The following is a 13,633-nucleotide window of genomic DNA, read 5'->3' on the forward strand; positions in this document are numbered from 1 at the left end:
AGGGAAAGGGATGTCCACTCCCTCTTCAGAAGTGTGGTTAAATTTAGAGATAGTACAAGTTGTATAGTTTGAAAAGCAAAGTCAATAGCACAGTTTAATTTTATATTCAGACATTATTTTTAGATTTAGAAAAAAGTGTTTTTTATAACACAAACTTCAAAGCAAACGGTACTGAATCTTGGCAGGGAGCATTCTGTAGAAGGAAGCAGTGCTTTTTCAGGGCGGGGCCACTATTCAGGAAAAGATGAAACGTTTGGGGCTGTTGGGAAGGGCTGAGTCAGGTTTGTGTGTTTTTACAAAGTGGAAATGGACTTCTGAAAGTTTGAGAAACACAAGCTAAATATAAGAGCTGTGTTTCCTGGGCAAGGAGGAAAGTTCCAGTACGGTTGGTTTTGTTGATATTTGCGTCTCTGCCACGTTGCGCTGAAAAGGGACGGGTTGTCACAGCAGGTGGGTTGGTGGAGTCGAGCAGGTAGCTTTCATGTTTGCAGGGCTGGCCTGCTGGGAACTTCCGTTCCCTTGGCCTGAGCTCGTGTACGCCAGGTTGTGTACACGAGCCACCAGTATTTCTGGAAAGTCAGGAACGCTGATCCCTGTCATCGCTCTCAGGTGCCTCGAGGCCCTTGGATGGCTGTCTCCTGTCCAGGCCTGCAACTGGCACAGCATGTTCTGGGAGCTGGGGACTGTTGTTCATCAAGATTGGAGGGCATCTCCTGGTGGTAGGCCAGTTGTTTCCTGGCTAATGGTTTCCCTCTGTGCAGCAGTTTGGAAATGCATGCAGTTCAGTGCTTGCTAATGACCTGGGCGATATTTCATGTTTGACAGGTGCCCATTTGACTCTGAGATGGAGCGTTGCTCTGTGGACCCACTTAGAGCTCTGGGCAGGCGCTCCAGCCTTCAGCCAGGAGCACCCTTGGGGTTTATGGAATAGTTGTTCAATATAAAGTGCTTGCCTGACAGAGAAAATTGCTCTGAGTGGTTCTTGCCCAGTGGCCCCCGTCTCTTCATGTTAATTGGGCTCCGGGATTTTTCCAGACTGCATTTAGAAGGAATAATGGGTTGTGATTACAACATCTAAACAAGGTTCAAGTCACCAAGTAGGGTGTTTTTGTTTTGTTTTGGTTTGGTTTGGTTTGGGTTTTTTTGTGGTACACGGGCCTCTCACTGTTGTGGCCTCTCCCGTTGCGGAGCACAGGCTCCGGACGTGCAGGCTCAGCGGCCATGGCTCACGGGCCCAGCCGCTCCACGGCATGTGGGATCCTCCCGGTCCGGGGCACAAACCCGTGTCCCCTGCATCGGCAGGCGGACTCTCAACCACTGCGCCACCGGGCAAGCCCACCAAGCAGTTTTTGAGTACCCCCGAGGTGCCCAGCGTAAAAGGATATGTAGAAACCATCTGATGTGGTCTTTGGCCTAAAAAAATACGTAGAGTCAGCATCTCTGCATCCTGGTAACAGTCGTTTGCTGAGTGCTTACCACATGCCAGGCACTGGGCAGGCTTTGCTAACGTTACCTAGCTTAATCCTGTAAAGAATGTGGGAGGTAGTCCCCCTGGCTCCACTATGCCAGAGGAGAGCTTTGCTGTAGGTCACCTGCGGGTGTGGTAGGAGGCAGGACCTGGAGGTGAGCCTACTTGGCTTTGGCCCCAGAGGCTCTGCTGCCTCCGTGGTGCCGAGCTGCCTCTCGAGTCCTAACTGTTGGAGGCAGCAGGGCGGAGCTTGGGGCCTGGTGTAGCCATGCTCTTAGTTTTTAGGTGATTGGACTGTGCCACACGTGGTGCCGTGCTGCTTGGCATGTTGGAGACCCTCCATAAATGCCATTTTGTTGTTGCTGTGGGGATGTGGGATTCAGGTTTTGTTGAATTGAGCAGAGTGGATTTCACGACCCAGGGAGAAACTTTGCTCACGGCAGCAGTCTGTGTGTGGATGTTTTGGATCCGAAAGGCAAATGAGATGGATTGTGTTTTCTCCGGCGCTCCACCCGCTGTCACTCCTGTCCGCCTTTGCGGCTCTTTCCCCTCCTCAGGGCAGCCCTGGCCAGAGCGTCTGGGAACATGGTTGGAAACATCCCATCTCTGCACGGATTGAGTGTGGCACTTTTACCTCACTTTTTTCTTATTACAAATTTTGTTAAATTTTGAAAAATTTTCCGTATAAAAGTATATGAAATGCACATATTTAACTAATAAACCTAGGTGTATCCAAATGAAGAAATAGAGCACCCCCAGTGTCTCAGAGGACCCTCCCGTCCAGAGAGAACTGTTGCCCTCAAATGGTTTGTCACTCATCCCCTTTGCTTTACAGTTTTACCATCTGTATCAGTTATCTCTTGCTGTAAGCAAACCACCTCGAAACTTAGTGTCTTTAACCATCAGCAGTTTATTATTTCTCTCCATTTTGTAGGTCGACTGGGCAGTTGTTTTTGTTCTACAAGGTGTTGAGGTCACTCGCGTGCCAGCATTCAGCCGGTGGCTGGGCTGGAGCCCTGGTGCCGTCAGCTGGGGCATCTCGGCTCTTCCTCAGGGGGCCCGTGCACATTGGTGTCTCCTCCAGGGCCCCTCCATGTGTCCTCTCCCCCGCAACAGGAGCGCCCGGCCGTCACTGCAGTGGGGTGGCCGGGTTCCAAGAAAGCAAAGCAGAATCTTCCAGACCTCTTAAGGGCCAGGCCTGGAACTGGCACAGAGTCACTGCATCCTGCTGGTCAGAGTCATCCCAGGGCCGCCCGGGTTCAGCTGGAGTCTCACGGCAGGTGTGGTCGGATGGGACGGATTGTTGGCGGCCATCCTCAGAGACTGAGCCCACGGCGCCCGCACATCCATGTCCGGGTTTCCTCTTTGCATCCGCACTGCAGGGCTTCCCCAGGTCCCTCATGTTTTCGTTCCCAAATGAATTCCTTGTGAGGCTGGCCAGGGCTTGTGTCCAGCTAGGCTGCTTGTCCTCAGGGGAGCATCCCACCTCTGACACCGAGGTCTGCCCCGTCAGTCAGGGATATGGACCGAGCAGACGGCAGTGTCATGGAAGGTGCCCGCTCGCAGGCCGGAGTTGGTCGGAAACACGAGGGCTTTGGGCTCGATGGGCTCTGCGGTCTAGTTCTGTGTGAGTTTTCTGTTGTGCTATGTTTTGGGGGTCTTTCTTAGAAGGAGCTTTAACTAAGGCCCACACGTAGCACCCTTGAAGCAAGATGAAACGAGGAGGAGGGGACCCGACTCTCGTGCTTAGCGGAGGGCACCGCACACCGCGGGCGGGCCGGCAGAACCGCACTTGATCCCCGCCACGGGTCATGAGCAGCGGGCTGGCTGCTGATCTTGTTACTGTATTCAGGTCTCCTCAGACAACGCTCCCTCCTTGCGTGCACTCGGGACGCGGCTCCCACATCGCCGCCCGCCCCTGGGGCCCGCATGTCCCTCTGTGTGGCCCAGGCAGGTGCATCCTGCCCCACGCGCTCACCTCTTTTCCTGGTCCCCTCTAAGCTTGGCCAGATCCTGGTGGGTTCCTTTCACTGTAGAGTGTAAAAGAGGAGACAGTCAGAGGACTGCATGCTCATTCTAGAACAACAGTTCACCTAGGTTTGGAGGTGGGGCACGGCCTGCTTCTAGCTCAGCCCCTCTGAGGGGAGGACCGAGCCGGCTGACCCCTCACCGGCTCACCGCACTGTCTTGGGGAGAAGAGAGGGGCTGTTGGAGCTTTGTAGCAGGCAAGCAGCTGGGGGAGGTGAGTGGGTGAGCACCGGACGACAGCCTGGGGGCTCTGAGCTCCACTGCCCCGGGGGGCTGTGCGATTATAAAATCCAGGGTGCTGCTGACAAGTGACACCATTTAGCACTCAGCAAGCCCCCCAAGGGCCCTCACACCCCCTGGGGGGGCCGGTCACAAGATGGGGCTTGTGAGTGCATGTTTTAGCGCTGTTTATCTGTTTGTGGGGATGGCCTTTTTTTCCCTTCTTCCTTCCTTCTAGTTCCTCTCCCTACTTGCCCCATCCTTCCCTGCTTCCTCCTTCCCTCTTATCCCCGTGTGTTTTCTCTCTCGTCCATTTCTTTCTTTGGTTTTGTCAGAAGAGATGTTTCTCTCGTTGGAACAGCTCTGGAGGCTTCAGAGGGATTCCAGAAGCCTCTGGTGTTCTCCCGACACCCACATTTGGGGAGGAGCCCACTTCTGGGCGGGCATCTCGCATCAGAACACTGCAGTTAGCTTTGGGTGGAAAACATTACTTGTGGCGCGCAGCTGCTCCCCCGTGTTTGGGGGGGGAGGGGCTGGGGTGCTGGGCCACCGCCCACCCTCTCGCAGGGACCTGTACCAGCCTTCTCCCAAGGCCTCTGGAAGTGAGTGCGCCCCGTCCTGATGTGTCGTCCCCCCTCCCCCCGCAGGGCTCCTCTCAGCCTTGGTCCCAGGCAAGGCCAGTAACCACCTGACCTTGGAGCTGGTAGGTCCCTTCCACCCTGTTGGCCAGGAGTCTTTTCTCATGTTTGTCTTCCCAGCAAGTCAGATCGCTTTCTGGCTGGAGGGTTCTGTTCTCGGCAGGCTCCAGCCCAGGGGCCTGGGAACAACTCTGTACCTGGCGGTGGCGGGGGGTGGGGGGGGTGCACAGGGCATGGGTGCTCAGCCAGTGCTCCCCAGTTGTTCCTGAGCCTGGGAGGTTCTTCCTCCCAGTTCAGTTCCTGGGTTGGCTCCTGGTGAAGGTGAGGGAGCCAGGCCCATTGCCAGGAGGGAAGAGTTTGGATCTGATTGGGAAGTTCTGAAGGGGATTATTCTGCAGCTGATTGAGAAGGCACCTGTGGGCCCTGGTGGCCCCTCCCTTTCTGCACTTGGAGGGTATTTCACCTGAGGACAAAGAGGGTGAACTGGTGATGGGAGCTCAGGGGCTGCCCATGCACACGTGCACACGTTTGTCTGCTCACGTGGCTTTTTCCACAGCAGAGAGAAGACAGCTCAGGTCGGTTTGGCCCAGGCCTCTCCTTGCCACCTGCCTTTGGTTCCATTTACACCTTGCCTGTGTGTACCCCCTTTAGGTCCTAGGCCTAAGTGCCCAGCCTGCCTGTTTAACCCTACAGGCTGTACACTGGCTCTTTCCCATGTCCTCCAAAACTTCTCTGTTTTAGCTTTGACCTGCTCAGGAACAGAACAGCCGAACTTCTCCCTTGTATCCCTCGAGGTCACGAATGAGAACTTGCTTTTTCTAGGAACTGAAGACCTAGAGGAGGATGCCTTCATGGGGTGTCCTGGTCAGTAGCAGCCTTTGCTCCGGCAGCTCGGTGCTGTGCCGGCTGGTTTGTAACCGAGCAGGTGGTTCAGCAGACGCAGCGGGCCCAGCCGCCTTGCGCCTGACCTCTTGACTCCAGGGCTGGCTTCCGGCGCTCCCCTGCTTATACGAGAGCTTGCGCCTCAGCCACTTATGATCTGAGCGGTCCAAGAAACCGTGCCTCTGGCTGGGAGCTTGTGTGTGGAGGCTGGGACCAAAGGACCGTCCTGGGGACATTGGAGGGAGACAAAGGGTATTTTCAAGTCTCCAGCAGCAGCAACTCTGAACTCATGACTCAGGGGCTGGCACCCCATAGCACACGGCCTGTTGCCACTGCCTGTCCCCTCTTACTTGATGGAGCCCTACCCACCTACTCGGTGACTTCTCCCAGTTCAGCAAATACACCCTTCCACTTGTGAAAAGTTTCCAGACACCATGGGTGGGTGGGCTTTGCATCCTTCAAAGCCGATCTGTGCTGGCTAAGCTACGTGGGCGGGGGCGTGGCTTTCGTTATGTCTCATCACAGCCAGACAGCCATACATGGTCACTGCAGCTCCAGAGCTGCAGCGTGGTGACTCAGCCCCGAGAGGCTGATGTAACAGGGGAACAGCCGGAGCCAGTGAGTGGCTGTTGAAACCTGGAGGCCGAGAGCCTCCCAGGGTCATGCTCACCTGCCCAGAAACCACCTGGGGCAGCTCTGAGCAGACCCAGGCCTCAGAGGAAAAGTTCTAGAAGAACTGGAAGAGAAACCACTGCCACTTATCAGATTCCAGGCCAAGGCGTGACAGCCCAGCCTGGTTGGATCTATGTAATGTGGTTCCAGGAGTGGGCACTGACGTTTACTTAGAAATTGGTTCTTTCTTGAAAGGAGAGTCTGCTGCTTTTCCCTAGAAAATGCCGATCCTGAGACTGGCTCTGGTGTGGTGTTGAGGGGGAGGGGAGAGCCGTTTTAGATACTTAACTTAGGCCTGGCTTGTGCAGTTCAGGATGATTCGGCACCAGGCCATGGAGTTTTTGTGAGCATTTTTACTTGAGACAGTTGTGAAATTTCCAGGCAGCAAGTGAGGCCTTTGACAGAGAAACTGCAGCCAGGCCAGCAACTCCAGGCCTCAGGGTCGGAGTTCATTCTTTCTCGAGGGACAGCCTAGAGAGGTTTCTGGACGCAGAAGGCTCACCAGCTCTCGTGTAGTTCCCTGAGCCCATGAATCAGAGGTTGGGGAAGTGGGGGAGAGAGATGGATCCTCACCCCCGAGGGCCAGGCTTTGCCGAGGACAAGGGAACCTGCACAGACCCCTGTGGATGCAGCGGGAGAGGGGCTGATTCCTGAAATGCTGGATGATGAAACGTCTGCCTTCCCAAGTGCATATTTCACCTGTACGTGACGAACTGAGAAAAATAAGAACAAAATAGAAAGGTTTTCATGAAGCCAGATCTATCCAGTCGAGAAAGATCTGTCTTTTGGTCTAAGATTATGTCATGCATTCTTTTTGTAATAAAAAAGTTAAGCGACCGTGTCTTTTTCTTTTTTTGAAATGCTGACAGTAATCAGTGTTTTGTGTGTGCTTGGTTTTTGATTTTTTAATGTCATTACCTGGCAAGGCACAAAGGTGGCTATTTTGTGTTGGTCCCTCCATGCTTCTTGCGTTTTGGAACTTTCCTGACCAGTTAGCACAGGAATCTAGAAGCCACCCCCCGTCGGTCTGGGCCTGCAGAGGCACCTGCCCTGTGTGGATTTGGTTTCACCCTCCCACCCATCCCCCTGCTTCTCACCTGGGAGTGCTGGGATTGCTGTTGGGGCTGGTTGGTGTCCTCCCTCGTGCTAACTCGAGGGCTCTGTGGCTTTCCCCAGCCATGGATTTTCCCCAGCACAGCCAGCATGTCTTGGAGCAGCTGAACCAGCAGCGGCAACTGGGGCTTTTGTGTGACTGCACTTTTGTGGTGGATGGTGTTGACTTTAAGGCTCATAAAGCAGTGCTGGCGGCCTGCAGCGAGTACTTCAAGATGCTCTTCGTGGACCAGAAGGATGTGGTGCACCTGGACATCAGTAACGCGGCAGGTACCCCACTGGGTCCAGGGCCGAGCTTGTGGCGGGCCCCGTGCCACGTGAGGCCCTCCTTTGAGCAGCACCTTCCAGCTGTGGGGTGCGCCAGACCTCCCACACAAGACTCGACCATGAGTGCGTGGGTACCAAGTTCTTACCACATTTGTGGGGCCTCTTTTGACTGGGAGTGGGGTGGTAAGGGGAGAGCTGGCAGGAAGGGCTCATGATAAGCTCCGGAGTGAACACAGGACAAGCTCGTCAGGAGGGACAGAGAGCGGGAGGGCTCTGAGCCCTGGTCCCTTTCCATTGCTGAGTCAGTCCTCAACCCCCTACCCCAGTGCTCACCTTGATGGGAACGGCAAGGGTTAGGATGGGGAGGGGTGTCAGGAAGGTCCTGGGATTGAGGAAGGAACTAACTGTCCTAGGTTCAGGTTCCCAACCCAGAATGACGTGCCATGCCGCCAGAAGTTCGGGCAAGGTGTCGTTCCCCCATTTTACACATGCGGAAACTGAGGCCCAGAGAGGTCAGGTGACTGGCCTGGAGGTCAGGTAGAGAGTTTGTGGCAGAGCCCTGATGAAAGCCAGTGGTGAGAGGCTCTGTCCTCTGGTGGTGAAGTGCAGTGGATGGGCAGAGAGTGTTCAGGGTGGGCACTCACACCCTCCGCCCTCTATGGGTGTGCTGCTTTTTGGAGGCTGTTGTCTGGGTTGAGAATCTCCAGGTTGCCCGCCTCTCCACTGGCACGGGAGATGGGGAGACAGTGGGCTGCCACTGCCCCGCTGCTTTTCACAAATCCCTGGATCCTGCCACGGAGTGGGGCAGCTGGACAGGCTGCTGGGGCCAGGCCTCGAGGTGGGTCCGTGATGGCTGTCTGTGTCCTTGGCAGGCCTGGGGCAGGTGCTGGAGTTTATGTACACGGCCAAGCTGAGCCTGAGCTCTGAGAACGTGGACGATGTGCTGGCTGTGGCCAGCTTCCTGCAGATGCAGGACATCATCACGGCCTGCCATGCCCTCAAGTCACTGGCTGAGCCGGCTGCCAGCCCTGGGGAGAGTATGGAGTCCTCGGCCTTGGAAGGTAAGATTCTTGGCAGGCTGTTCCTGAGCAGGTGGCTTCTGATGGGAGCTCTGCCCCCGCCTCTCTGTGTCACCTCTTTGGCCTCGCCTGTGTTGTGGGGAGCTCGTGAGGAGCAGCTGCAGTGAAGTCTGAGAACGCCTCTCAGAGGGGCCCCGTCTGCCCTCCCTGACTGAGGGCACCGGCAGCCATGCCTGGCTCAAGGCCTTTGCACAGGACTTCCCTCTTCCGGCAGGTCTCCTCTCCCACACGCTTACTCCTGCTCCCCTTAGTGCCTCAGGAAGGCCCCTTGCGGCCCAGTGTGGGCCACGTGCCTTGTGGCACACTTTCAGAGAACCACGCTCCTCTCCTTGTAAGCACCCATCTCTGCTCAGAGTCATTTCACGTGTGACAACTGTCTCCCCGACCAGTCTGCAAGCCCCGTGGGAGCAGCAACCGTGACCGTTGTACCCCAGGCCCGGCGGCAGCCTGGTGTGATGTCGGTGCCTGTGAATAATCTGTTGAATGAGCAAGCCAACAAGCCGCTCCTTAGACGTATCCCCAGGGAGGTTTGGAAGAGCTGCCAGCTCTGGGCCACCTCACCCCGCCAAGTGGTGGACACTTGATGGGAAATGGCAGGTCTGTCCTGTTCCACCTCCAGTGGGGGACAAGAGGGCCAAAGAAGAGAAGACGGCTGCCACTACACTGAGCGAGCTGGACCTGGCCAGAAGCAGTCCACCCGCGGGCCTGGGCAGGGAGCCCAAAGAGGAGCGAGGCGGCCAGGCCGAGAGCGCGGCCAGCGGTGAGTTGTGATGCTGAGGACCTGGCTGACTGTCCATCACCTGCCAGCAGCGTGGGCTCCAGCGCAGTGAGCAGCTTTCTCAGGAGGCTCCTGGGGGAGGGAGGCACAGGCAACTGCATCCCTTGAGCTCAGGTTACCCAAAACCACCGGTTATTTTTTCTGGGGCATCTGTTGAAGCCAGAGCAGAGGCTCAAGCAGCCCGAGCTTGGATGTGCTCCCCCCACCCCTGGGGCCATAGCCGCTTCCAGGGGTCTGGTCCAGGAGAGCCGACCAGCCCCTGGACAGAGGGTGCCAGTCCAGCCCCGGATGCCCCCACACCCCTACCCCAGGTGCAGAGCAGACGGAGAAGGCCGATGCCCCCCGGGAGCCTGTGGAGCTGAAGCCGGACCCCACGAGTGGCATGGCTGCTGCTGAGGCCGAGGCTGCCTTGTCGGAGAGCTCAGAGCAAGGTACCCTCTGCCAGCTGGGGCGCCCTCCCTCACGCAAGCGTCCCCACTCACACGTCTCTCACACACACACACACACACACACACCCCCCTTCCGCCAGCTCTCTTCCTCCCTTAGCTGATCTCACTGTGAGTCAGTCTTTCACATCAGCTTTTGGGCCGACATCTTTCCTCATTCTTGAATTTTGACATCAGTTTCTTGGTTGTACGCCCTGGCCATGCTTCCCTTTAGCACAGAAGTGTCCTTGTCGCAGTACTGGCCCTGCTGTTTTTCCCTGGGCTGAGCACCGTGGCGGAACCTGGCCGCCCATGGCACCCACCCCAGCCCCCGCCCCCGGTGCTTGTTGGCTGACGGTACCCTTCCCACCTGTGTCGCCAAATATGGGGCCCCCGGTGGACTGAGGCCCATCTGCGTCCTCCAAGCAGCAACTGTCCCGGTCATTGGTCTCCCCTGGGCTTGCCCTGGCGGTGCTGGGGACCATTTATCAGCGGGTCCCAGACGTTGCCCTGCCCCTGCGAGGCGCCCACGCAGAGAGAGGGTGTGTGCAGAGATGAGCCGTGCCCAGGCCTCACTTGGCCAGTTGCCAGGTCGGCTTCCTCAGCGTCTGCCCCTCTTGTGGCAGAAATGGAGGTGGAGCCAGCCAGGAAGGGAGAAGAACGAGAGGAGGAGGGCGCCGTGCCCGCGGTGGTCAAGGAGGAGGGGCCGCCGCTGGAAAAGGGCGAGGCCCCCGAGGAGAGCGAGGAGTCGGCCAGCACGGACTCGGGCCAGGAGCTCGGCGCGGAGGCGCGGGGCCTGCGCTCGGGCACCTACGGCGACCGCACGGAGTCCAAGGCGTACGGCTCCGTCATCCACAAGTGCGAGGTGCGCCTTGGGCAGTGGCGGCCCCACCCCGGCCCCCCGCCCGGCGTCGCCCCTGACACCCCGCCCCCTCTGCCCGCAGGACTGTGGGAAGGAGTTCACGCACACGGGCAACTTCAAGCGGCACATCCGCATCCACACGGGCGAGAAGCCCTTCTCGTGCCGGGAGTGTAGCAAGGCCTTCTCCGACCCGGCCGCCTGCAAGGCCCACGAGAAGACCCACAGGTAGGCCCAGCGGCCGCCCCCCATGCCCGCCCACCCGCCCCGGCCCCGCGAGCCCTGCGAGCCTCCTGTCCCCGTGTTCTGCCGCCAGCCCGCTGAAGCCATACGGCTGCGAGGAGTGCGGCAAGAGCTACCGGCTCATCAGCCTGCTGAACCTGCACAAGAAGCGGCACTCAGGCGAGGCGCGCTACCGCTGCGAGGACTGTGGCAAGCTCTTCACCACGTCGGGCAACCTCAAGCGGCACCAGCTGGTGCACAGCGGCGAGAAGCCCTACCAGTGCGACTACTGCGGCCGCTCTTTCTCCGACCCCACGTCCAAGATGCGCCACCTGGAGACGCACGACACCGACAAGGAGCACAAGTGCCCTCACTGCGACAAGAAGTTCAACCAGGTGGGGGGAGCCGGCCCCGGGCCCCTGTGCTCCGGCGGCTTCCGTCTCGGGGCCCGGGGTGCCTAGCAGGGAAGTAGGTGGTGTTGGCTGAGCAGGAAATGATCCTGCCGGGTGGAGCTCTTGACTGCTCTGCCGAGCAAACTGGGAAGGCAGGCCTGGGGGGCGGGCGCGGGCCAGGAAGAACTGAGGGGGGTGGTGTTCCCATTTCCCCCGGCCTTGAGGAAAGGGGGAGCCCCGCACAGGCCCCCGGGAGGACCGAGAATCGGTGGTTCCTTGCCGTCTGACCCCCTGCCTGGGCGCAGGTGGGGAACCTGAAGGCCCACCTGAAGATCCACATCGCCGACGGGCCCCTCAAGTGCCGGGAGTGTGGGAAGCAGTTCACCACCTCAGGTAGGGCCCGGCTGGCCCCGCCCCCGGCCCCGCCCCCGCCCCCGGCCCCGGGCGCCAGTGCCAGGCCCACCCTCGGTCTCGCCACAGGGAACCTGAAGCGGCACCTTCGGATTCACAGTGGTGAGAAGCCCTACGTGTGCGTCCACTGCCAGCGGCAGTTCGCTGACCCCGGCGCCCTGCAGCGGCACGTCCGCATCCACACGGGTGGGTGAGCGGCCCGGCGGCGCCCGGGTGCGGGCACAAGGGAGGAGAGCAGGCGCCGACACCTTCCCGTCCCCTGCCTCCGTCCCCAGGTGAGAAGCCATGCCAGTGCGTGATGTGCGGCAAAGCCTTCACCCAGGCCAGCTCCCTCATCGCCCACGTGCGCCAGCACACCGGGGAGAAGCCTTACGTCTGCGAGCGTTGCGGAAAGAGGTCCTGCCCTTCCGGCCCCCGGCCGGCGTCCTGTGGGGTCCTGGCACTCGGCTGGGTGGAGGGGGTCAGAGAATAAGCCCAGGGCTCGGTCGGTAGCCGGGCAGACTGCTCCGGCGCAGGTCCCGGCGTCCTCTCGGATCTAGACCCTGAGGTGGGAGGCCCCAGCCCAGCACCCCCGGCCCAGGCCTGGGCGGTTCTGTGTAAGCCTTTCCTTCTGGCCCTGCAGATTTGTCCAGTCTAGTCAGCTGGCCAATCACATCCGCCACCATGACAACATCCGTCCTCACAAGTGCAGCGTGTGCAGCAAGGCCTTCGTGAACGTGGGGGACCTGTCCAAGCATATCATTATCCACACTGGTGAGTGCGTGCCACCCGCCTCTCTGTCCCAAGCCCTGGCTCTGGGGCGCGTGGTGGGGTGGGAGGCACCCCGGACCCCAGCCCTCGGTGCCGGCACTTGCTGAAGGCGGCCTTGAAAGCAGTTTAACTCCAAGGAGGGCCCCATTTTTTCAGAGCTTCTGGAAGGTGCAGGGGCCACTGGAAGCTTCCCTGTGCCTCAGGTGGCCGCCCCAGAGCGCTTCCTGCTGGAAGAGACAGGGCTGCGGGGGAAGCTGGAGGCCACTGAGGTCCTACCCCCCCCTGCACCCCCCCCCAATGGCAGGAGAGAACCTTGCCTCCCCCCCCAGGAGAGAAGCCTTACCTGTGTGACAAGTGCGGTCGCGGCTTCAACCGGGTGGACAACCTTCGTTCCCATGTGAAGACTGTGCACCAGGGCAAGGCAGGCATCAAAATCCTGGAGCCAGAGGAGGGCGGTGAGGTCAGCGTGGTCACCGTCGATGACATGGTCACGCTGGCCACTGAGGCACTGGCGGCAACGGCCGTCACTCAGCTCACAGGTGCGGACCGTCACTCAGCTCCCAGGGCAGCAGGGGGTGGTCACAGCAGGGGTTGCCTCTGGGGTGGCAGCAAAGGGGCAGGTGAGTCTGGTCTCAGGCTCTGCCGATGCCGCCCACAGTGGTGCCAGTGGGGGCGGCGGTGACCGCAGATGAGACAGAAGTACTTAAAGCCGAGATCAGCAAAGCTGTGAAGCAAGTGCAGGAAGAAGGTGAGAGGGCCTGCCTGGGGGAAAGCTGCTGGACCCAGGGGCCCTTCCTGTCCTAACTGCAGCCCCACTCCCACAGATCCCAACACTCACATCCTCTACGCCTGTGACTCCTGTGGAGATAAGTTCCTGGATGCCAACAGCCTGGCCCAGCACGTGCGGATCCACACGGCCCAGGCACTGGTCATGTTCCAGACGGATGCGGACTTCTACCAGCAGTATGGGCCAGGCAGCACGTGGCCGGCCGGGCAGGTGCTGCAGGCTGGGGAGCTAGTCTTCCGCCCTCGTGATGGGGCTGATGGGCAGCCGGCCCTGGCAGAGACACCTCCCACAGCCCCTGAATGTCCACCATCTGCTGAGTGAGCAGGCACCCCCTTCTCCTGTTTATTTAAGGTTGGACGGCACCCTGGAACTGAGAGGGGTGAGCCCATTCCCTAGAGAGAATAAACCTGATTATTTTCTAACGCTGCCTATAGCTCCCTGTGGGGCTGGGGCGGGGAGCTGGCAGCTGTGGCTGATGCCGGGGAAGGGTTGCTCCACCCAGCGACCAGTCGGCAGAGACCTGCTTGTGGGGGAAGCCAGGCTGTCCCTTTGCAGGATGGGACTGGAGCCCCGGGACCCGTCTAGAAGCAAGCTAGTTGCTTTGCCTGAGTTGGGGTGTGGGCAGCACACTCAGGCCAGAGAA

At 59.1% G+C, this 13,633-nt stretch overlaps 1 protein-coding gene across 10 annotated transcripts in view; it reads left to right on the forward strand.

The window, feature by feature from the left end:
* Positions 1–13,412, forward strand: part of ZBTB17 (zinc finger and BTB domain containing 17) — a 30,583-nt gene extending 17,171 nt beyond the window's left edge. For 2 of the 10 annotated variants that reach the window (XM_027110056.1, XM_027110055.1), the window contains 14 exons: positions 7,084–7,290; positions 8,160–8,348; positions 8,986–9,126; positions 9,456–9,575; positions 10,196–10,434; positions 10,514–10,656; positions 10,745–11,045; positions 11,348–11,435; positions 11,523–11,639; positions 11,729–11,849; positions 12,076–12,206; positions 12,533–12,742; positions 12,862–12,951; positions 13,028–13,412. In XM_027110056.1, coding sequence (XP_026965857.1) covers positions 7,086–7,290; positions 8,160–8,348; positions 8,986–9,126; positions 9,456–9,575; positions 10,196–10,434; positions 10,514–10,656; positions 10,745–11,045; positions 11,348–11,435; positions 11,523–11,639; positions 11,729–11,849; positions 12,076–12,206; positions 12,533–12,742; positions 12,862–12,951; positions 13,028–13,311 — 2,379 coding nt within the window. In that variant the 5' untranslated portion in view covers positions 7,084–7,085 and the 3' untranslated portion in view covers positions 13,312–13,412. The other 8 variants (XM_027110062.1, XM_027110063.1, XM_027110061.1 and 5 more) reach the window with 8 other exon arrangements.
* Positions 13,413–13,633: the final 221 nt, after the last annotated feature.

Source organism: Aethalodelphis obliquidens, unplaced genomic scaffold, assembly GCF_003676395.1.
Source record: "Aethalodelphis obliquidens isolate GAN/ISIS:26980383/991018 unplaced genomic scaffold, ASM367639v1 scaffold9, whole genome shotgun sequence".
Classification (NCBI taxonomy): Eukaryota; Metazoa; Chordata; class Mammalia; order Artiodactyla; family Delphinidae; genus Aethalodelphis; species Aethalodelphis obliquidens.